This window comes from Nomascus leucogenys, unplaced genomic scaffold (assembly GCF_006542625.1).
Source record: "Nomascus leucogenys isolate Asia unplaced genomic scaffold, Asia_NLE_v1 Super-Scaffold_285, whole genome shotgun sequence".
In the NCBI taxonomy this organism is placed as follows: domain Eukaryota; kingdom Metazoa; phylum Chordata; class Mammalia; order Primates; family Hylobatidae; genus Nomascus; species Nomascus leucogenys.
This window is the reverse complement of record NW_022095770.1, coordinates 3,164,580-3,185,697: the sequence shown is the minus strand read 5'-3', so window position 1 is coordinate 3,185,697 and position 21,118 is coordinate 3,164,580. Positions and strand designations below refer to the sequence as shown.

General features: G+C 53.8%; 1 protein-coding gene across 1 annotated transcript; it reads right to left on the bottom strand.

The window, feature by feature from the left end:
- Nucleotides 1-113: 113 nt before the first annotated feature.
- On the bottom strand, nt 114-8,056 carry NR1D1 (nuclear receptor subfamily 1 group D member 1). Its single transcript, XM_030808090.1, has 8 exons — nt 7,398-8,056; nt 4,389-4,727; nt 4,014-4,102; nt 3,766-3,910; nt 2,766-3,409; nt 2,259-2,444; nt 1,233-1,443; nt 114-603 (listed from the first exon to the last, which is right to left on the bottom strand). Exons 1-8 carry the CDS (start codon nt 7,426-7,428, stop codon nt 404-406), a joined length of 1,845 nt encoding a protein of 614 aa, XP_030663950.1. The 5' UTR covers nt 7,429-8,056; the 3' UTR covers nt 114-403.
- Nucleotides 8,057-21,118: the final 13,062 nt, after the last annotated feature.

The following is a 21,118-nucleotide window of genomic DNA, read 5'->3' as shown; positions in this document are numbered from 1 at the left end:
ATCTGCTGGCAGAGTACCCACCCCACAAACTGACCAGATGGAGAGGTGGCCCCCCCAGCCTTGGCAGTATTTCCACCCCACCCCCCAAACGAGCACACACCACAGAAGCCAGCTCAGCTGTGAACTATTGGATTTGAGACAGGAACAGAACAAATCAGAGGGCCAGGGGAGGGCTGTGGGGGAGAGAGAGTGGTTTAAATAGGGGAGGAGGGGAAGTTCGGTGATGGGGGAGGGAGGCAGGTATTTACAAGAAGGCTCAGGGGGCCAGAGGCTCATCTTGGAATATTTTATAACAATATAAATAAGATTCTGGTTTGCTTTTCCTTTTCGTCTCGTAAAGGAGAGAGAAGTGCAGAGTTCGATTCTGTACAAGGGGGCAGCGGCAGAAGGCCGGCCGGGCGGGTCACTGGGCGTCCACCCGGAAGGACAGCAGCTTCTCGGAATGCATGTTGTTCAGGGTCCGCAGGTCCGGCAGCTTGAGCAGCAGCTTGGTGAAGCGGGAAGTCTCCAAGGGCCGGTTCTTCAGCACCAGAGCCCGAAGAGCCCGCAGCAGCGTCTCCTGGAGCTGCTCCACCGAAGCGGAATTCTCCATGCCCGAGCGGTCTGTGGGGAAGACGACAGCAGTGAGGCGGACTCCCCGAGCTCCTCTGAGGAGGAACCGGAGGTCTGCGAGGACCTGGCAGGCAATGCAGCCTCTCCCTGAAGCCCCCCAGAAGGCCGATGGGGAAGGAGAAGGAGTGCCATACCTTCTCCCAGGCCTCTGCCCCAAGAGCAGGAAGTGCCTGAAAGCTGGGAGCGTGGGCTCAGCAGGGCTGGTCACCTCCCATCCCGTAAGACCACCTTCCCTTCCTCAACAGGCCAAACACGGCCAGGCTCCCTTGCTTTTTGCTGTGTAGTTCCCTCTGCCTGGGATGCCCTTCCCCCTTTCTCTGCCTGGCAACATCTTACTTGTCCTTTGAGGCCCCAACTCAAGTGTCACCTCCTTCCCCAGCTCCCCCAGGCAGAAATAGTTGTCTGTGCTTCCTTGGTTCATGCTTCTACTGTGACACTTATCTCACTGTTTTATAATTAGTCGGGCATGAGTCTGTTTCCCAAGCTAGACTGTGTCTGAATCATGTCTGTATCCTCAGTGCCCGGTGCAGGGCCTGGCATAGAGTAGGTACTCCATAAAAGGTGTGTTGAATTGAACTGCGTCTGCCTCCTCCCCCGGGTCAGGCGAGAGCCTGACCTACCTGCAGAGACAAGCACCACCGCAGTGAAGAGGCCCAGCTCCTCCTCGGTAAGCGCCAGGGAGTTGAGCTTCTCGCTGAAGTCGAACATGGCATTGAGCAGGTCTCCCATGCCCATGGCACCAAGCTCCTGCAGGCTGTAGGTGGTGCGGCTTAGGAACATCACTGTCTGGTCCTTCACGTTGAACAACGAAGCAAAGCGCACCATCAGCACCTAGGGGGGAGTGGGAACAGTCATCCTGGGTGGGGCGGGAGGAGCACTGGCCAAATCGCCCCTGTAGTTTGCCAGAGGGTTTAGTGGTGCTGCCTTCGATTTCTCAGCAGAGTGGGGGTTGTTTCTGAATGGGCAATGAGGGAGCCCAGGTGGAAGGATGGCTTTGGGATCCGATAAGCCTGAATCTGAGTGTCAGCTTTGTCACTACCTGTGACCTTGGGCAAGGCACTCACCAAAGTTAATCTGCTCTTGTCTAGAATAGAGGCAGCAGTGCACCCAAGGCATTATTTCAGTGTAATGGGTTGTGATTAAATTCCAGCTGAGATGACAGAAGTCCCAGCCATCAAGAGGCAGCAGCAGGAGCAGCTCAGCCCCTTCCACCAATCAGGCTATAAGGACAAAGATACTGGGTTCCAAAACCTTTCAGAGGTCCTGCCCACCCCAGACACCAGGGCTTTCTGTTGGATCCTTCCCAAGGTCAAAAGCAGGAAGCGGCTGGGTGCAATGGCTCACGCCTGTAATCCCAATACTTTGGGAGTCCAAGGCGGGCGGATCACCTGGGGTCAGGAGTTCGAGACCAGCCTGGCCAACATGGCGAAACCCTGTCTCTACTAAAAATATAAAAATTAGCCAAGCGTGGTGGCGGGCACCTGTAATCCCAGCTACTTGGGAGGCTGAGGTAGGAGAATTGCTTGAACCCAGGAGGTGGAGGTTGCAGTGAGTGGAGATCGCACCATTGCACTCCAGCCTGGGCGACAAGCGAAACTCCATCTCAAAAAACCAAAAACAAACCGGAAGCATAAACAGTCACTCACTTCAAAGGTGCCAGCCTTAAGCAGGGTGACTTGGTCGTGCTGAGAAAGGTCACGGAAGCCCGGGATGTGTTTGGCAAACTCTACCACCTCCCGCACAGCGGGTGTGAAGCTCATGGAGAAATCCTCCCAGATCTCCTGCACCGTTCGCCCACTGCGTCCGTGCGGGTACATGTTCATAGGACATGCCTGGGGGAGGAAAGGATTGAAGGAGGGGAGTGTCAGCCAGGCTGGGTCAAATGGACGCCCCAAGCAGAGCTGGACCCCATATTCTGCCTGGGCTAGGGGCTGTGGCCCTGGAGGATGGATCTTTCAGATAAAGTAGCAATTAGGTGCCAGGTGGAGATCAGAGATTCCCAGGCAGAGCCCAGACTGCAAGGCAAGACATTTTCTCCTGGGAAGACGCTATCCCCACACTCAGCCTCCAGGAACCCCCAGCGGCCCTACACTAAGTCCATTCTGCCAGGCCCCCCCGACCCTTAACGCACCCGCCCACCCCCATGCTCTTACCAGCAGAACATTCTTTGAGTTGCCCTGCCGGGGATTGTTGGCAGGTGCCTTGCCTTCTGGGGCTGCATACACGTGGGTGGGGCATAGACGGTGCCCGTTGCTGTTGGACTGGTGGCAGCTGTGGTGTGCAGGGCCAGGAGGCCAGGTGGGAGGGTAGGAGGAGGGGGCCTGGCGCAGACCATTTAGGGCCTCGTTATGACGCTGGGCGGCCAAGGTGTTGTTGTCATTGGGGGCAGGTGGGCAGCCCTGATTTTCCCAGCGATGTGGGGTGGTGGCTGGAGGGCTACCTGATGCATGGTTGGCATTGAAGTTGCCAGGTGAGCTGCCCAGCTTGTCATGGGCATAGGTGAAGATCTCTCGATGGGCCCGGGCCACCTGGGATATCACATCCTCCACTGTGGGCTCAGGGCTTGGGGATCTGGGAGGCGTCAGCTGTTGCGGGAACTGGGAGAAGCCCACCAGGGGTGAGGGGACCGGAGCAGGGGGTGGCGAGGGGCCCATGGGCCCTGGGGTGGGGTGCTGGGTGGGTGAAGTCTCCAGCGGGCACTGGCTGCTCAACTGGTTGTTGGCCAGGTTCATGGCACTCTGCATCTCAGCAAGCATCCGCTGCTTCTCTCGTTTGGGGATGCGCCCAAAACGCACAGCTGCAACAGGATGAGAACAGCATCAGGAAATTCTCAACAACGCTCACGTGCTTCTCTTCCTTCCTTCCTCCTGAAAGGGCAAGGCCCTGAAGGCTTGGGGTTTCACATCAAAACTAAAACCAGCAAGGCCCCACCCATCAAGGGGGTTTCCCTAGGAGGGATTGCTGGTAGGAGGTGACCCGAGGGACCAATGGGATAGAAGTATATGTTGACCCAAGCAAATGAAGGATGGACATCCCCTGTGCAAATGTGATTCACAGTATGATATGTCTCCATTTGTAACTTTTTTAAAGGGAAGGATTAATTCAGAAACTTTGGGCGGAAGAAAGGGGGAGGATGTGGGGATGCTGCCTCACCGTCTCGAGACATGCCCACGGAGAGACACTTCTTGAAGCGACATTGCTGGCAGCGGTTGCGATTGATGCGGACGATGGAGCAATTCTCATTCTTCAGACACCTTTTGTACTGGATGTTCTGCTGGATGCTCCGACGGAAAAAGCCCTGGAGGGCAGGGGCGGTTAGTGACCACCTCCATCATGGCTGGGCCTCTGTGTCCAGGGGGAGGGGGCCACCTGCCCCTGCCCTTACCCCCAGTCCGCCTCACCTTGCAGCCCTCGCAGGCGTGCACACCGTAGTGGAAGCCTGAGGCAACGTCCCCACACACTTTACACAGTAACACCATGCCATTCAGCTCTGTGGAAGAGACGGGCAGCAGGTGAGCAGGAGAGGCCAGGCTGAGTGGCCAGAGGTGTGGAGGCTTTCTGGGCTGGAGATCCAGGGAGGGAAAAGCTAAGGAGGAACTCCAGTGTTGAGGGGCAACTGGAGGGACAAGACTGGGCTGAAGAGGGGCTGGTGCCACTCTAGGAGAAATTCCTGAAGCCAGAATAGGCCCTGGCAAGACTGGTGTCACGTAAAAACCCATTCCCAATCTGGCCCTGGCCTGCTTCCCTTCCCCCGAATCAGCTGGAAAGGTACTCACTGGTGATGTTGCTGGTGCTCTTGCTGGGGGACACTCGGCTGCTGTCCTCCATGGCCACTTGTAGACTCCCTGGGGGGCTCCCATTATAGAAGGAGGAGGAGGAGGATGACGAGGAAGATGAGGAAGAAGGGGAGCCGTCATCACTCAGGCCAGGTGGAATGCTCCCGAAGGAGCGAGCTGGGTCTTGGGTGAGGGAGCCAGTGGGGGATGGTGGGAAGTAGGTGGGACAGCCTTGGGTCAGGGACGGGAAGCTGCCATTGGAGTTGTCACTATAGAGGGATTCAGGGCTGGTGCGGCTTGGGGAGGAGCCACTGGAGCCAATGTAGGTGATGACGCCACCTGGAGAGAGAACAAAAGGGAAGGGGTGTCAGCCGCCATGTCTCAGGACCTAGGGTGCCACTGTGCTCATCCCCACCTGTCTGCCCAGAACACTGCTGGCCACTCAGTTCACCATGTGGAGCCCCTAATCTTGGAGTTAATAAGCAATTCCCCAACACACAGTAGACATGGCATGGCCAAGCAACACCCACGACCCTTTGCAGGACACCTTCAGCCTCTGCTTTCAGTGTGAGGCATGACCCCTGTGGCATCTCGCATAGGTGCCCCCCTTCCCTATATGCCTTCCTTGGGAATATCGACTGCAGCTAATGACTTAGTTGTCAGTTGAAGATCTGGGGATGGGATGGGCAGCTGAGCACCATTCAAAGTGCCCAGTCCTCCAAAAACAAAAACCCAGCTGCTGATTTTTAACACTAAGACCATTCCAGGAATGAGACCATGGACCATGGAGGGATAGGCAGCAAACAGTAAAGAGAATGGAGGGTTTACAAAAGTAAGACAGTCACTTTCCCCCTAGTCTGGGACATATATTCTCTGAAGGAACTGAAGGGAAGGAATCTGCCCAGCCTGGTTCCCCTGGCCTCTTAAGAGAGTGAGCCACAGTGGACTCTATCTCTGTGTCCAGAAAGGACTTCGCGGTGCGAGTTGCAGGAGGTGGAAGTACAAACTGTCCAGCCTAGGGCTCTAAAATTCCACCTTCAGATCTCAGCCTGGTACAATGACCTTGGCTCTCTGGCCATTCAGGGACTTTGACCCTCTGGTTACACTGCCAATGAGGTGGCTGTGCTCCCGTGGTATTCGCAGGAGAAAAAGGTGACCTGCCTGCCACACCTCTGCCAAGCACCTAGATTGGTCTGCCATGGGTGGGGTGGGAGAAGGGAGGATCCCAGGACACGTGTGAGCTAACACATACCATGCCACTGTGTCTGCAGAGGCACATGTCTTGCTCACCCACTGACACACACTAAACTGGGCAGGGCGGCCCTAAAATAGCTCAAGGTTGGTCAGGGTGAACCCAGCTCCTTGGAAAATAGTTGCACAACAGATCAGCTCCCACGGTTTCAGGGCTGAGGTGGGGGATGGAATCATTAGTTGGCAGTAAATGAATTTGACCTAGTTCACCCATCCCCCAAAAAGAAGTGAGACCTTCATGCAGAGGCTTCCAGCGTGGAAGTGAGGAACATACGCAAAATTTGAGTCTAGGTATAGGTCTAAACTCATCACTACCAACTTATTTTGTGACCTAGAGGACATCAACTCGCCTCTTTGGGTCTCAGTTTTCCTTCTTGTGAGAAAAAAGAGAGGACAATATCATTTCAGCTATGATTGTGGGGTGCAGTTGCTTTGGGGAGCCCTTAGTAGGCAAACTGCAGCTTGTCTGGTGGAGATGGGGGTAAGGCAGTGCTCGCAGAACTAAGGAAAGAGAAGCTTGGGGAACAGAGAATTTGTAATGTGAGGAAGCTGAGTCTAAATGCAGTACAGTGAAGTAGGTGCAAATAAGAGTGAAGTGGAAAGGAGTGAGAAGGGTGGTTGGGGTGAGGTCTCTTTAGGGAGCGTAAAACAGAAGGCCATGAAAGGTCAGGAATGGCTCCATGTTACTTTGTTTTGGTGATGGGGGGGAAGGGGCCGGGCAGGCGGACCGGAAAAGGAGGCAGGCGGGGGCGGTGAGTCAGCCCAGCTTCACCCAGATCTCGGCGGGGCGGGGCAGGGCGGGAGCTGGGCCCTCAGCCGGCCTCACGTCCCTGCTCCACGTGTGCCTCTCGCACGTGGCTCCCCAACGAGGAACCCCGGAACTCGAGGCCCCGCCCTCCTCGCTTCCCGTCAATCGAGAGCAGTCGCCCCGCCTTCTCCCCGCCCCTCCCCGGCGACCAGGTCGTGGGCTGGACCCCGAACGCTAGCAGGGACGGGACAACCTAGGGGAGGAGAGAAGGGAACACGCGTTGCCGGGGCGACCGGGGGGGCGGAGCTCATTATGTAACGAGGCCGGGAGGCAACGACCAATGGGGTGGCGGCCACGGCTTCTGCTGAATGAAAACAAACGCAGCACGTGGGCCCGGCTCTAGAGCCATGTGAGCCCTCCCAGCGGCCGGGGCCCTGTAGGTGCCCTCCCTCGGGCCGGGCACCACGCTCTGGATTCCTCAAGTGTCGCTCCCTCCTGTCACTGAGGATTCCCCAGTGAGATCCGAACGATTCTCCCAGCCCCTCCTTCCCTGAGCCCCATCGCGCCGCTGCTTCTCAGATTCCCTCGCGCCTGCAGGAACTAGAGGAGGGGGAAGACAAGAGGGGAGAGGGTCCGTTTTCTGAGGCCAGGCATACTACAGCTGCAGGTAGTGGACAGATGGAGCCGTTTTGGGGCACTGTTCCAAAGCTCCCAGTCCCCCTAAATTCTTCGCTTCCCCACCCGTACCTCCTCTCCATTTCCTCCCGCCCCGGGATTCGAGGCTCACTGGAGCTTTGGGACTCTGAGGGGTGGTGATGGGGCGTTTCTGAGAGCATTTCCAGCCCGAACAAGCCGCTCTGGAAATCCCACACTAAAGCCCCGCAGCATGTTAGCAAATCTCCGGGCCGAGGGACTCCCCAGTCCCTTACAAAGTTCCTCTTGTTATAAGGTGTAGATGGAGGTGGGGAGACAGTGACAGGGAAAAGATGATAGTAAAGGAATCTCAGTACCTGTGTTGTTGTTGGAGTCCAGGGTCGTCATGTCTTCACCAGCTGAGAGCGATCATTCAAACTGGACCTTGACTCAAACTAGAGGTTGCGATCGCCGCTGTTGCCCCCTGGGCACTGGCTAAGGGCGGGGAGTGGACCCCGCGACTCACGATCAGGATCCGAAGCACCCTGCAGCAAGGTCTTGGGGTGGCCGGACTGCAGCCCTGCAGAAGGGTTGGACGTTGAGGCAACGGAGTTCTGCTTTGCATGGGAAGAGCAGAGAGAGTGTGTGGGGGAATCAGCCTGCAGTAGTTCTGGCTAGAAGGTAGCAAGGAGGGTCGGGTCTCTGCAGTGTACGGGGTGCCTCTGCCTGCCGGCGCCGCAGCGCTGCGGGGTAGCGAATCTGGAGCCCCGGTGCAAAAGTCCCAGAGGGAGAGAGGTTGCAACCAGGAAGTAAGTAGGTGATGGGGAGAAACGGGGCACCGAGTCGCAAAGAGGCGAGACGTGTGCCCTGCTACGTTCCCTCGGCAGTAATATTTCACTCTGCCAATCTCAGCCGCCTTTTGCCCGAGCCTTTCCCTGGGACAGAGGGCTCTGCGCAGGCGCCAGCAGCCCAGGGTTCCCGGGCCGCACGCGGCACTGGAGCAGGTACCATGTGATCCCAGGGAGCGCCTCGTGCCCCAGTGACACACTTTTCCAACAGCCGGCACGTTGAGCTCTGTGCGCCTGCGCAACAAGAAGACTGTCGGGATTTGTAGTCCACTGACAAAGTGGGCGTACTGCGTGCCTTTCCCCTTTCTGCCTGGCAAAGCGCTTGCCGGGACCTGGGAGGAGCTGAGAGTGGGGTGGGGTGGGGTGCGCTGAAGAGTCAGGGTGGCGTGTTTAGAAAGCCTGTATGGCAGGGGCATGTGAATTTCTGGGGAGGGACTGGCAAGCTTGGCTGCTGTCTGGGAGATCAAAGCTAAGAGGCCCTTTCTGCAAACCTTGCAAACGTGAGGACTTCACGTGATTGCGGGACTGACCTCGTCCTGAGGTTACTGGTGACCAGGAGAGAGAGAAGCCGGGGAGGGAGATTTCCCTGGAGTCAGGAGCTTAGGCTGCCCTCTGCTTCGGGGCAAAGTCCAGAGAAGGAAAGGAAATGTGACCCCGTTTCCCTTCTACTCGCCTTAGGGAGAACATCTCCAGGGGAAGGAGTTGCCACAGAGGTAGGGATGTCTGTAGGGACTCCCTGTTTGCTTGTATGACACCGTTCCACCCACTCCAGTTGACTTTGGGGTGAGTCATTTCCCTTTGTCTGGGAAATAAAAAGGACAACAGAGGGGAACTAATAGTGAAAGTGCTTTGAGGTCCTCCAGTAATGGGGAAGAGGTGAGGCAGGGGGTGGGGGCAGAGTGACACCCCTGCCCCTCGGTGCTGGAGGGTAAAATATGAATTCCACAGAAGATTACTACTCAGAGGGGAACATGTAGATCATCTGAAGCCTCCCTCTTTTTACTAGTGGGCAACAGGAGGCTTAGGAGAAGTGACCGGCCCAAGGTCAGACGTCCATTGCTAGTTTCATCTGCCCACCCCGAACAGGGAGGTGGGTAGATGTACAAGTGAAATACTGAACAGGGGTTAGAAACAGCCAGCATTGCCGGGCGCTGTGGCTCATGCCTGTAATCCCAGCACTTGGTGAGGCTGAGGTGGGTTGATCAGCTGAGGTCAGGAGTTTGAGACCAGCCTGACCAACACGGTGAAACCACGTCTCTACTAAAAATACAAAAATTAGCCGGATGTGGTGGTGGGTGCCTGTAATCCGAGCTAGTCAGGAGGCTGAGGCAGGAGAATCGCTAGAACCCGGGAGGTGGAGGTTGCAGTAAGCTGAGATCGCAATTGCACTCCAGCCTGGGGGTTAGATTGAGACTCCGTCTCCAAAACAAACAAACAAACAAACAAAAAACAGCCAGCATTTCCCTTCAGAGCAGCAACTGTCCCATGAGTAATAACAAATCTCAAGTAGAGGAGATCTATCATGTTAGAGGGCTTGGGGCATGGAGGGGATGGAAGCTTCTTCAGGCAGTGAAAGGAGAGGGAGCCTGAGCCACCTGCTGCTCCCGCTAATTCCTCCCCAGTCCCAGTGCTTCTAGAGAGGGTTTTCTTCACATAGGAAGCCCTTCTCCACGGGCAGCTCCTAGGATGGTGTTGATGGATGCCTGGGAAACATGGAAGCCACTGAAAAGGCAGAGAAAAAGAATATGGGATGCCGAGGGTGGTGGCTGACACCTGTAATCCCAGCATTTTGGGAGGCTGAAGTGGGCAGATCACCTGAGGTCAGGAGTTCAAGACCAGCCTGGCCAACATGGTGAAACCCCGTCTCTACTAACAATACAAAATTAGCTGGGCGTGGTGGCGCACGCCTGTAGTCCCAGCTACTTGGGAGGCTGAGGCAGAAGAATTGCTTGAACCCAGGAGATGGAGATTGCAGTGAGTCAAGATCATGCCACTGCACTCCAGCCTGGGCAACAGAGTGAGAGTCCATCTCAAAGAAAAAAAAAAGGCCAAGTGTGGTGGTGGCTTATGCCTGTAATCCCAGCACTTGGGGAGGCCAAGGCAGGTGGATCACCCAAGGTCAGGAGTTTGAGACCAGCCTGGCCAACATGGAGAAACCCTGTCTCTACTAAAAATACAAAAATTAGCTGGGCGTGGTGGCGCACGCCTGTAGTCCCAGCTACTCAGGAGGCTGAGGCAGGAGAATCGCTTGAACCCGGGAGGCAGAGGTTGCAGTGACCTGAGATCGCGCCAATGCACTCCAGCCTGGGCAACAAGACCGAAGCTCCATCTCAAGAAAAGAAAAAAAAAGAAGAAGAAGAAGAATATGAGCACAGGAGTAAACTGGGTAGTGAGGACAGTGAGGTTGACTGCAGGAGCTTGACCACTCACCCTCTGACTCCTTGTAGAAGATGAGCTTCCTAGAATGGGCTAGGCTTTAGCTTTTTTCCCCTGCTCCCAAAAAAAGTGGGAGAGAGAGGGCAGTGGGTTTTTCTCTGGCCCTTTGGCCCAGAGTTGGGAAGCTGCAGCAGAGTGTGGGAGGGACTGGGAGGGGCTAAAACAAACAAGGAAAGAGGCTTTTCAGGAAAACTTGGTTCTCAGCCTCTACCCCCTCGCCCTCCGCCCTCTGGGCTCTGGAGGGAAAGCTAGGAGGTGAATTGCCCTGTCCTGCCCTTGCCTGCTCTCTGTGACCTTGACTCCAAGTCAGAGCCAGGGCCAGAGCCCAGGTGTCTGTCAGGGCTGGACTCAAAATCAGGACCCCTGGCCTGCATCTAGCTCCCCACAGCCCAGCACCACCACTAGCACCCTCCCTTTACTTGCCCTGGGTCCTCCCCAAGGCCCACAGCTCTGTTTGCTGCTGTGGTGGTCCTGCCCACCCTCTGTATACTTGCTGGATGTTTGTTCCTCTAGGAGTGGGAGCCGGGGTGGGTCAAGACTCCTTCCCTGCTGCAACCAGTGAGAAGGAGGAGGGAGCAGAGGTAGAGAGAGCTGAAATTCAGTCAGCCTGACTCTCCTCTTGGCAAAACCTGGGTTGTTCTGCAGTCTGTGTGTGGTGTGAAGGCAGAGGCTGGGAGGGAGGGGGCAAAGGAGAGGGGTTACCCCCTTGCTCCTTCCTTCCTTCCTTTCCATTTCTTATAGGGCCCCTCCTTTTCTCCCTGACAAATAAGTAATTCGGGCATCTTTCTTCTACAGCTGGTGAGAGGAGTACAGAATGAAAAGGCAGGTTCTCTCTTGGCTTCAGAAGCTTCTAGTCAGTCTGTGTACCTTGCTCCTTTCTCTATCAGCAGCTGCTGGGAGAAGGGCAGAAATTATGAGACCCAAAGCCACCAAAGGGAGGGGGGAAAGGCTGGGTTGTCTGGCTCTGGGGGATTCGGAGTAGAATCTTGGCTTCTCTTTGACCTCAACCTTGACCGTAAGACCTTAAGACAACAGGTGCATCTCAACACAACCTTCCTCACCTACCCCTCCAGCTGGACATTGCTGTTCCCTTTTTTTTTTTTTTTTTTTTTTGAGACAGAGTCCCACTCTATCGTCCAGGCTGGAGTGCAGTGGCTCACTGCAACCTCCACCTTCTGGGTTTAAGCCATTCTCCTGTCTCAGCATCCTAAGTTGCTGGGACTGCAGGCGCACGCCACAACGCCTGGCTAATTTTTTAATATTTTTAGTAGAGATGGGGTTTCACCATATTAGTCAGGCTGGTCTCGAACTCCTGACCTCAGGTGATCCACCCGCCTCAGCCTCCCAAAGTGCTGGGATTACAGGCATGAGCCACCCTGCCCGGCCTGCTGTGCACTTCTACACACACACACACACACACACACACACCATTTCTCCCATAGCCCAGTTCAACTCAAGAAAGGACTTAACTCTTCATAAATAGTACTCAGATTGGATCCAGGTAGAATAGATGCATATTCACAACCTGGTACAGCAAGGCACTGCCTGGTTCTGCATACACTTCCACTTGGATTCCCGAGTCTGGGATTCTGGGGACGAACCTTCCCATTAGGGGCAGTGTTGGATCCTGCCTGTGTGTTTCCAAATATGTCGTTAATTTGCCTTGATTTATTTGGACTGCAGAGGACAGCAGACAGAGGAGAAGGAGGAAAGGTATTGAGAACACTAAGCTCTGGTCAGTTATGGATGTGTGCACGTGTGTGTGTATGTGTGATTCTATGACTATGAGTGAGACTGCATGTTTGTGTGTGAGTGTGAATGCTGTGTGTGTGGGTGTGCGTGTTTGATCTGAGATCTCTTCTCCCTTTCAGTAGGTTGTTCTGTCTAACAGGGCAACGCCCTGTGCAAATTCTGGGTGGCCTAAATCTTGGGCCAACTGCTTGACTGACTGACTGACTGACTGAGTGACTGACTGAGGGTGGGTCCTTGCTGGAAACAGGTCAGGCTTCTGTAGGTGCCTTCCCATCCCCCTCCTTTCTCACCAAGGAACCATTGCCCAGAGTAGAAACCTGTCTGCCCAGGTGATGCAAACCTGGTATAGAAATGCTGGGGATGCCCCTGAATCAGGGAACCAGCCATGTGCCTGGGAGAGACTCACTCCCTGCCCTCCTAAAGCCTTTTCCTTGTCTCTAAAAGGCCAGCTATCTTTCCCTACCCCACCCAAAGCCTGGATGTTTTGGGGAGAACTTTAAGAACATGCCACAGGAAGGACAGAGTCTGAGCTAACTTGTTTCTCAGTGTGGTGGGGGGAGGGGGATGGAGAAAGAAAGGGCGAGGCAGGAGCCAGGGCTGGGTTCCATGGATGTGTTTTGCCTCAGATTCTATCTTTACCTCACTACTGCTTTTTCCAAGGAAAGGAAGCCATAAATATGTATTAAGTACCAACCGTATGCCAGGCACTGTGCAAAGTGCTTTGTACACATTATCTCATTTAATATTCACAACAACCCTATGCTGTAGGTCTCATTCTTATTTTAGAGATGGGGAAACTGAGACTTAGAGAACTTTATTAACTTGCCCAGGGTGCCAGAGGGTCTAGGTGATTAGTCTTGAAGCTGTAATTTGCATAGCACTTAAGACTGAGAAGATGTCCATCAAAGAATGATAGCGCTGATGGAGATTATTGGAGGGGCTAAATCCCCCCTCCAGCTATCTGTTGGAACTACCACTGTCAGTGTCACAATGAAAATGGCAATGCTGGGGATTCAACCCCAGTCCTGAAGATGAAACTCTTTCTACTAGCAAGACTGCCCCTCCTAGAGAGACAGATTACTGCCACCCTAGGGGAATGTCTGAGCAGCAAACTCATCCTGGTGTTTCCGAAGCAATGGTGATGCTTGGAAGTGGGATATATCACCAAGAACAGAAGCCTGAAGCACCCCTTGTTCCTGTCCCGGGGAGTACCTCGGTTTTCCAAAATCTCTCTCTTAACCCCAGGCACATTTCCTCTTCCCCTAAACTCTTCCCACTCCCCGTCCTACATTTCTCTCATCTGGTTCTAAAAGTAGAAAGGGCGGGAACAGGGTGCACAAACCACAGACTGCTATAGAGGTGACTAACAGAAGCAGGCGTCTGAACTCTCTTCTCTACCCAAACCCTCTGATTTGGGGTCTGCTGCTGGTGGTGAGGGGAGTGGGGCAAGTAGGTCAGGGCCCTCTAAAGTCCCATGGTGCTTCCTTCCAGGGACTGTATTAAGAAGATTGGTTGAGGGAGCGTGTGGAAGGCCACCAAGGACCAACAAAAGTTGTGTCCAAAGCCTTAAGGAAACAGCATCCCACTTCCCCATTTACCTGCTTGAGCAATGTGCACCTCTAAAACCAGCCCTTCTGAAAGCCACTGTCCTGGGCCAATCAATGCTTCTTCAGCAGATGCTTTGAAGAACCTGAAGAAGGGTCCCCCCTCTCAGAACCCAGGATCTCACCCACATCACAGGATCCTGGAGGAGGCATGGATTGTCCTTGGCAGTGGAGACTAAGCCCCAGATGACCCTTTTTCTGGCATCCAGTACATGCTATGCTAAGGCCTCCTGCCCAATCTTTGCCATGCTGCTGGAGCCACAGTGGTGTCATCTTCCAGGCCCCTGCACCTGCCCATTGGCTGCCCTTGAGCCTCTGTAGAACTCAGATGCAGGGAGAATGTGGGAGAGGTGGGGGAAAGGGAGAGGGGGTGCTCTGCATCTGCTTCCATCTCCACCCTTTATCCCAAGCTCCATCTCAAACCCTCTCCTCATCCGGTGTCTCTCCATCCTTTGGGCCTCTGCAGATCGCCATGCAGCTGCCTGGGGAGGTCAGAGGCTCATGACAGTCCTCGTGAGCAGAATGGACCTCGGAGGAGCAGTGGCCTGGGCAGGCATTAGGGGCCTTGTGTAGCTTCTGGGAGGCTTACATAAACACTGGCTGGGATGGGGAGGAAAGGGGGGTTGCAATGGGCTACCCAGGGAAAAAAGCAACCCCCGCCCGGCCAGCTCAGCCTGAGTGGAAAGAAGGAACAAGGCTTACTTTCCCTCCTCCCACTCCTCTCCCCTGGTCTGCAGCTGTTAGTTGGGCTGGAAAGACTGCGGTATCTTGGGGGAGGGGGGGCAGGAGAAGGAGAGAGAGAGGATGCGACTTCACAAATTTGGGATCCCTCCTCCTCTTCTAAATTGGGGGGAGGGCAAGTGGGGAAGAAGCAATTTTCCAAAGAGATTTTCAATGCCGCAGGAAGGAGCTTTGGCTCATTAGAATGCGCAGTTTGCACCCTGGAAAAAAAAATCTGTGCTGGTTGCAAAAATGCAGACGTGTGTAGGGGCCCAGCGGAGATTAAAAAAAAAAAAAAAAAAAGCGCTAGCTCTGCAATGCAGGATCTGCGAAGTTTTGGTGCGATGAGGAAATGTGGGTCGTGCTCATTTCATTTGCTTGTTCCTGCTAACCTACTGTCCCCCTGACTCTAGCATAGTCTCATATCCCAGCAAGAGGCACCGTGGCTTAGAAATGGGGTCACGAGTAGGGGGCAGAAGCAGAGGGCCAGAAGTGGGGGTCTGTGGTTAGAGTGCCCAGAAAAGGACCAGTGGGGCTTAGAGGGCCGGGCAGACGGAAGGGGGCACTTCAATGAGGGATGGAGGCTGAATTTGCCTTTTGCACCCGCATTTGTTCCGCAGCTACACATGGGTTATTGGGAAAGCCCTTCTAGGTTTCCTCCAGCCCTCGGCTCTTCCCCATCTCCATAGCAGAGGGACTTTCCCTTTCCGGTCCACTAACCTCACAGACCACTGTTGCAGAACCTTTGCTTCATGTCCCCAAATCCCTGAACTGTCCTTGTTCTGACCCAGGAGTGGGCACTTGCTGTGTGTGTGTGTGTCATCCTCCTTCCTAGAAAGAGGGGACAGGGTAGCCTGGGTTGGGGAGCCCAAGCTACAGGGAAGCCAAGTCTTGGCTCTGGGCTGACATCAGCACATCACCATGAGGGCTGGGGTGGGCTGTTCTGTGTTCTTGGCTTGGGAAGGTCCTTTGTTCGAGGCTTAGGGTTCTGGGTTGTGAAAACACCAAGGGGCTGCCTGGGAGGAAAATATGCTTGGGCAGACCATGTTTCTTTTCTGGGTGTTTGCTCCCCTGGTGGCTCAGGAGAGACAAAAGGAGACAGAAGCAGGATAAAGCGCAAGGAGACAAGAAGGGAGCCCCGCGCGCTTTCCCTCCTTCCTCATCTTGCCTCCTGTTTCTCTGGCCCGTGGAGGTAGGGGCCCAGTGTGTTTGTGCCGGCTCGAGGCTCACGCGGGCTGCCGGGGTCACATGGCCCGGGCATGTGCAGCCTGCTCCATTTCTACCACAACAACTCGCTCATAAACAGCCCGGCTGCTGCGGCGGTGGCGGTGGAGACATGTGCAAGCGAGGGGGTGGGGCACGTGGCCCTGCCCGAGCCAAGGGAAGGCGCTCGCTCAGCACTGCCTCCACCCCTCCCCAGCACTGGCGCTGCCTCGTCACAGGAAATTCCTAGTGCTCCTGTTGCTGCTGCAAAACATGTTTTGGGGAAGTGACTTTCAATAAGGATGGAATCAATGGACTATTTAAAAAGAGACAGAATGGATAATCAGAGACCCACCTACGCCTACCCTCACCCTCTCTAAGATCTCTGTACTGGTTAGGGTGGTACCAGTTCCTTCCTCCTATATAAAATTGGAACCATGTAATCCCAGCACTTTGGGAGGCCAACGTGGGCGGATCACTTGAGGTCAGTTTGAGACCAGCCTGGCCAACATGGTGAAACCCTGTCTCTACAAAAAATAAAAAAAAAATTAGCCAGGCGTGGCAGTGGGTGCCTGTAATCCCAGCTACTTGGGAGGCTGAGGCATGAGAATCGCTTGAACCCGGGAGGCGGAGGTTGTAGTGAGCCAAGATCACGCCACTGCACTCCAGCCTGGGCAACAGAGCGAGGCCCTGTCTCAAAAAAAAAAAAAATGGAACCAATCAAGTCCTCATGGTAAACAGTGGGGTGAGGGGCTGGGGTTCTCTAAGACGATGGTTCTCAAGATAAGCAGAGGGATCAGGGTCACCTGGGAACATGTTAGAAATGCAAAATTCCCAGGCCCCATCCCAGGCCGATTGAATCAGAAGCTCTGGGAGCAAAGCCCAGCAATCTGAGTTTTGTTAAGGCCCTTGGGATTCTGGGAAGCCTGAGACCCACTGCTCTAGGTCTTTGGTCCCTAGCAATCAGTCCTCTAGAAGAATCTAGCCCAAGATCTGGGGACATGTCAGCTGGGTGTGGTGGCTCATCCCTGTAATCCCAGCACTTTGGGAGGCTGAGGCAGGCGGATCACTTGAGGCCACGCATTGGACACCAGCCTGGTCAACATGGTGAAACCCTGTCTGTACAAAAAAATACAAAAATTAGCCAGGTGTGGTGTGTGCCTGTAATCCCAGCTACTCAGGAGGCTGAGGCAGGAGAATTCCTTGAACTGGGAGGTGGAAGTTACCATGAGCCAAGATCACGCACTGCACTCCAGCCTGGGCGACAGAGTGAGACCCTGTCTCAAAAAAAAAAAAAAAAAAAGATCTAGGGGCATGTCTACCTTCCCCCTTTGTGCTGCTTCATCTCAAAGTCCAGCCACAGGGCATAATCAGATTTAGTTTGACTCAGTGTAAAAAGCATTTATTGAGTGCCTCCTGTGTGCAGATTCTGGAAATGCAGGCAAATGGCACAACAGTAGTAGGCTAATGAGTAGCTGAGATCTCAAAGAAGAGTGGAAGGTACTGGGTGAGGGAAGAATGAAAGAAATAAAAGGTTAGAATTTTATTTGTTTATCCTTTCTCTATCTTACCTACTTCCTGTCTCAGGGCTCCTATTAGGACAAATGATTGTGGCTTAAATTGTTTTGAGGCTGGAGGTAGAAATTAAGCCCTTATCTATTTTTGCTGGCCATGGGGACCCCAAGTTAGTTAACGGGCATAGGCTCTTTTTTTTGTTTGTTTTTGAGACGGAGTCTTGCTCTGTCCCCTAGGCTGGAGTGCAATGGCGCGATCTCGGCTCACTGCAAGCTCCGCCTCCCGGGTTCACGCAATTCTCCTGCCTCAGCCTCCTGAGTAGCTGGGACTACAGGCGCCCGCCAACACGCCCGGCTAATTTTTTTTTTGTATTTTTAGTAGAGACGGGGTTTCACCATGTTAGCCAGGATGGTCTCGATCTCCTGACCTCGTGATCCGCCCACCTCGGCCTCCCAAAGTGCTGGGATTACAGGCTTGAGCCACCGTGCCTGGCCAGGCATAGGCTCTTGACTTCCCATGAGTAACTAAAAGAAGATGAGGACCATGCACACAGGCAAACACAAACACTCACTCCTTGAGATCTCAGATGCCAGGGTAGGGAGACCAAGAGAAGGAATGAGGTCCCAGAAGGTTGGAAGTTCCCTGGGTAAAATGAGTTTAGCAGATAACAAGCAGGAAAAGTCTTTCAATAGGGGAGGGCGGGGTCATCCCTGGCCTACTCCACCTTCCTGAGACCCAGAAACTGTGGCCAGAGGAAACAAAGGGTCCCTAAGGCAAATCACAAAAGCTCCTGAGAATGAAACCTGAGCCTGGAAAGAGAGTAGAGAATGAGGGATGGACACCAGATCCAACGGGTTCCCTGACCCAGGCAAATGGGGGTTAGGGGGTTGGGAGGGATGCGAGCCATGCCCAGCCCCTCTCCTTGGGCTTTCTCCCCATCACAGGCAGTTCTCAGGAGCAGAACTCCTGTTACTGTCTCAGTCTGAGCAGCTGACTCCCGGCCTCTCCCTGCTTCATTTTTTGAGGAATAAGCTTTTCTCTGATTCTCACAGAGCCCTTTCTTTTGCTTCTCTGCAAGGCTTTCTCTCTGTGCCTGAAAGGCTCTGGGCTCAAGGAGCAGACAGCCCTGCAGGCTCAGCTGCAGTGACCTACATTGGCTCTCCCCTAGGCCCTGGGTGCGGGGGCTGAGGTTTCAAGATAGGAACTTGGGAATCTGGCACAGGTCTACAGATGATGACATCAGGCAGACAGGCTGCAAAAGTGGCACTGAGGGACTGGACCCTGAGGCAGGGGATGCCACAGGACTATGTTCTCACTTTGTCATTTGAGGGCTTTTTGTGGACAAGAGATCAGAAGAGATCAAATGCAAAAACACCTGAGCAGTGACCCCTTGGAGAGGAGCCAGTGGTCCCTGACAGGCCCAGTCTCTATTAATGAGATTTGGGAGTGGTTTCTGCCTGCTCCCTGTTCTTGCTGAACCTACACTGGTCTGCTGCAGGGGACTGGAAAGATGATGTGGAAGAGTGAGTTTGGATTTCAGCTGATTTATTTCAGGGAAATGAAGGCTGGGTAAAGGTCAGATATGCAGAAATCCACTTACTCCCAGGCTTAACTATATAGAGACCCTGTACTTCTTTAGACTCAAGGGTTCTGAGAAGGATCCAGAAGGAGCCCCCAAGATTAATTACCATTTACAAAGTCCTTACCTCAAGACCCTGGCAACTGAATCCCTCCTTCCAGCTACTGGCCTTCTGGAACAGAGAAGGCAGCTTCTGAAATAGGTGCTTTCCCTCTCTCCCACTATAAGCCACAGTGATTAGGATGACCACTGCTTCCAGATTGTGTGATTTGCCCTGGCAAGGAAATCCTATTGTGGGGGAAGGAAATGAGGCAGTCGTGACACAAAGTGATGGATGAGCCTTTTGCTTAGCAGAGAGAGAGAGAAAGCCAGCAGGCTGTGCAGAACTGAGTGGCTCTTGGGTCCAAAGGGTTTCCCCTTGGCCAAGTCCCACCCCAAAGCCCAGGAAGTCCACAGCTTGGCGCCCAGTCAAGGCAAAAACATTCCTCAGGACTCTGACAGGCTGGGGGATGGTTCCCACCACGAGGATGGGGGAGGGGAAGGAAACGCGGGGGGAGGAAATGACCACAGAGAAGGGGGTGAGGGTAAGAGGTGGGGAGTGAGTTCTCAGTGCCCTAAGTCCCTTTTAGAGAGAAAGGTTAAGGCTGGAGGCCTTCTCATTGGCTTGTAGCTTCAGAGCACATGACTCCTGGGTCACCCCTCTGCTCAGGGTCATCCCTGATGACCCAAGGTGTCCTCTGGAGGCTTGTTAACTCAATTTCCCTCCTTACGCTGGGGCTGTGGTTGAGCTTGGGAGCCCCTGAGTGGCTAAAAGCTGGAATTGCAGTTGTGCTGGGGGAGGAGCCCATCGGGTCTCCCTCTGCCTCTCCACCTCCGCCCCTCCCTTTCCCTCTCCCTAAGCCCAGGACTCTGGAAATAGCACCTGGTAATGGGAGCGCTGACAGATGCTGAGTTATAGGGGAGCAAATGTCCTGGCTAGAGTCCTCAACATTCTAGTTTGATCGCTTTTGGGCTGTTTCCCTTGAAAACAGGTGCCCCAGCAAGGATTGAAAAACTACCTATTGGGTACTATGCTCACTACCTGGGTGACAGGTTCAATCATACCCCAAACTTCACCATTACACAATATACCCTTGTAACAAACCTGCATACGTACCCCCGAATCTAAAATAAAAGTTGAAATACACACACACACACACACACACACACACACACACACACGGAAAAATAGGTGCCCCAGGACTCCTTCCATTGTCTTCCACAAATTACTGTTTAACATGCCCCTGGGTAGTGTGCTTCCTGGCTACGAGATCCCCCTCCTAGGGCTCCCAGGCTTGTAGCTTCTGGACCATCCACTGTTCATGACCCCTATGACCTTGGAGGAAGAAATGGCCCCACAATAATTCTGATTTTAAATTTACCCCTCCCTACCTGCACTACTTAGTCCTAGTTTTCCTTCTCTGAGCCTTGCCCACAAATCCTTCCCCAAGTCAGCCTCCGATCTTGAACATTCCCTCACCCCCAGTTCCCTACCCAATCCACCAATCCCACATCTCCTGTAGGGGATAAGAGTGAGGTGAAAAATGGACAAAGCTTAGAATTTTTTCCAAGGAAACTAGTTCCCTCTGTGTGGCTTCCTTTGACCTATTTTCTAACTTTCCCTGGTTAGCCCCCTTGTTCCATGTACCAAGGCTTCCCACTGGACTAATTTTTGCTGCCCCGCCCTACTCCTCCTTCCTCCAACATGATCTCCTGGGGCTCTTCCCATCCACGGAAAATGTTCCCCAATGCTGAGAGAGGGAGAGATTCCATTTTGGAAACTATGTCAGCTTGAGGAGTCCAAGCTCATAAAGAGACAACTAGAGTGTTGCTGGGGAAGGGGGTGGTGGTAATGAGCAAAAAGCAGCTCACCCACCCAGAGGAGGCCCTGTTCCCATCACCCAGCCCATAATTAGGGCATTCTTGGCTCTTGTCTGGAATGGGAGGATCTGAGTGCTCTGCCAACATCATGAACTCAACGGGAAATGGAGTTGGAGTAGAGGTAACCAACTTTGCAGCTGGAAATTAAAACTTTATTCAACTCCATCCCAAAGTAGTTTTATTTGATGATATCCTTCTCTTGCATTTGTCTCATCACTTGATCGTGTAATCCTTAGCCAGGGAGCTATGTAGATATGAAATCATTTTAAGCAGAGGCAGCCGCATTCCCCTATTGTACTTGAGCCCTCATCAGCTTTCCTCCCCTCAAGCTGCTGCCTCACATTCACCCTGAAGAGGGCACTTTTGTTCAGTCGTTAGCTGGTGCCAGCTGAAAGAGAGCTCCAGGAAGGAAACATAACAATTGGTCACATGTTGGGGTGAGGGTTCTCGCAGGGGCTGCTGGGACAGGGAAGGGAGGTCCACGTGGAGTGGGCGGAACGCGCCGAAAGTTTTGGCGGGGC

Coding starts and splice junctions, on each gene's coding strand:
- NR1D1 (XM_030808090.1), bottom strand. CDS start 7,428: ATGACGACCCTGGACTCCAACAACAACACAG. Junction 4,103..4,388: donor GAGCACCAGCAACATCACCA/GTGAGTACCTTT, acceptor TCTCTTCCACAG/AGCTGAATGGCATGGTGTTA. Junction 604..1,232: donor GGTGGTGCTTGTCTCTGCAG/GTAGGTCAGGCT, acceptor TCTTCCCCACAG/ACCGCTCGGGCATGGAGAAT.